This window comes from Topomyia yanbarensis, chromosome 2 (genome assembly GCF_030247195.1).
Source record: "Topomyia yanbarensis strain Yona2022 chromosome 2, ASM3024719v1, whole genome shotgun sequence".
In the NCBI taxonomy this organism is placed as follows: domain Eukaryota; kingdom Metazoa; phylum Arthropoda; class Insecta; order Diptera; family Culicidae; genus Topomyia; species Topomyia yanbarensis.
The window spans coordinates 341,079,435-341,080,797 of record NC_080671.1 but is presented as its reverse complement, the minus strand read 5'-3'; the positions used below and the strand labels follow the sequence as shown (position 1 = coordinate 341,080,797).

The 1,363-nt window shown below is 42.5% G+C and overlaps 1 protein-coding gene across 1 annotated transcript; it reads left to right on the top strand.

The window, feature by feature from the left end:
* Positions 1–82: 82 nt before the first annotated feature.
* Positions 83–1,108, top strand: LOC131684084 (large ribosomal subunit protein uL22). Its single transcript, XM_058966639.1, has 3 exons — positions 83–107; positions 409–502; positions 564–1,108. The coding sequence occupies exons 2-3, from the start codon at positions 422–424 to the stop codon at positions 1,041–1,043; spliced, it is 561 nt and encodes a 186-aa protein (XP_058822622.1). The 5' UTR covers positions 83–107; positions 409–421; the 3' UTR covers positions 1,044–1,108.
* The last annotated feature ends 255 nt before the right edge of the window (positions 1,109–1,363 follow it).

Sequence of the window (1,363 nt, the reverse complement as noted above, 5' to 3'; positions counted from 1 at the left end):
CGGTTGTCATTCAATTTGAAAGCTCTCTTTCCGGCATCTTGTAAGGTTAGTGATGGAACGCATTGACTGCGTTGTCTTCAAAATTTATTAAATTTTTCATAGAAAAAGTGTGTAAAAGTATACTTATTTTCGTTTAAATTAATCATGGTGGAAAGCTGTTACCGTAGTGTTTTACATTTTGTTTCATAAGTTCGAATTCGCTATAAAATCTAGTTGAAAGTTTTCTACCTTTGTGTACATTTGTGGTGTACATGAGCACGAACTAGCAACGTATATGAAATTCGAACCGCTGGTTTTTGGCCTTAATCTTAATTGCTGACGCGTTTGTGTTAAAAGTAGCAAAACTAATTAGCTAACATTACAAGTGATATCATTTGCATAAACTTATGTTTGCGTTTGTTCTTGTAGGATAACTTCCAAGATGGGTCGTTACGCAAAGGAACCAGATAATCCTGCCAAGTCTTGCAAGGCTCGTGGATCCAATTTACGGGTGCACTTTAAGGTATGTACTGCAATATAGTTTGATTAAACTAGTGTATTTAACTTGTTTTTGTCCTTTCCAGAACACACGCGAAACGGCGCTAGCCATCAAGCGTATGCCACTGCGTCGTGCACAGAAATTTCTGAAGAACGTCGTTGAAAAGAAGGAGTGCGTTCCATTCCGTCGCTTTAATGGAGGTGTCGGTCGTTGCGCCCAGGCTAAGCACTGGAATACGTCGGTCGGTCGTTGGCCGAAGAAATCCGCCGAGTTCCTGCTGCAACTGCTGAAGAACGCCGAGGCGAACGCTGACTACCGGGGGCTGGATGTGGATCGGTTGGTCGTTGACCATATTCAGGTTAACCGAGCACCGTGTCTACGCCGTCGTACGTACCGTGCCCATGGTCGCATCAATCCGTACATGTCATCACCGTGTCACATCGAACTATCGCTGACGGAGAAAGAGGATGTTGTAACCAAGACTGCCGAAGCCGAACCGGCCAAGAAGAAGCTGTCCAAAAAGAAGCTCCAGCGGCAGAAGGAAAAGATGATGCGAAACGAGTAGTGTATTACTTAAGCTGACGGAAGTGTATATGGAAAATCGAGAATACAAAGTTTGAGGTGGCTCAACACTTCTGTAAATTCAACGTTGTGAAGAATTGAGAAAATTTCCTGATCAGAGCACTGTCCAGATTATAAATGGCGAATTTCACTCCGCTGTCGAGGTATATCTACATTGCAAAAAATACGAATGGTTCTACTGAGTCTGTCCCGCTGTAAACAACCTAACTGCAGAGATTTGTTCACATTCTATTACTAGAACAACGTTATAGAGCTTTTCGGTACCTATAGACGATTGTTTTGACAAGTATAGGGACTGATATT

Coding starts and splice junctions, on each gene's coding strand:
- LOC131684084 (XM_058966639.1), top strand. CDS start 422: ATGGGTCGTTACGCAAAGGAACCAGATAATCCTGCCAAGTCTTGCAAG. Junction 503..563: donor ATTTACGGGTGCACTTTAAG/GTATGTACTGCA, acceptor TGTCCTTTCCAG/AACACACGCGAAACGGCGCT.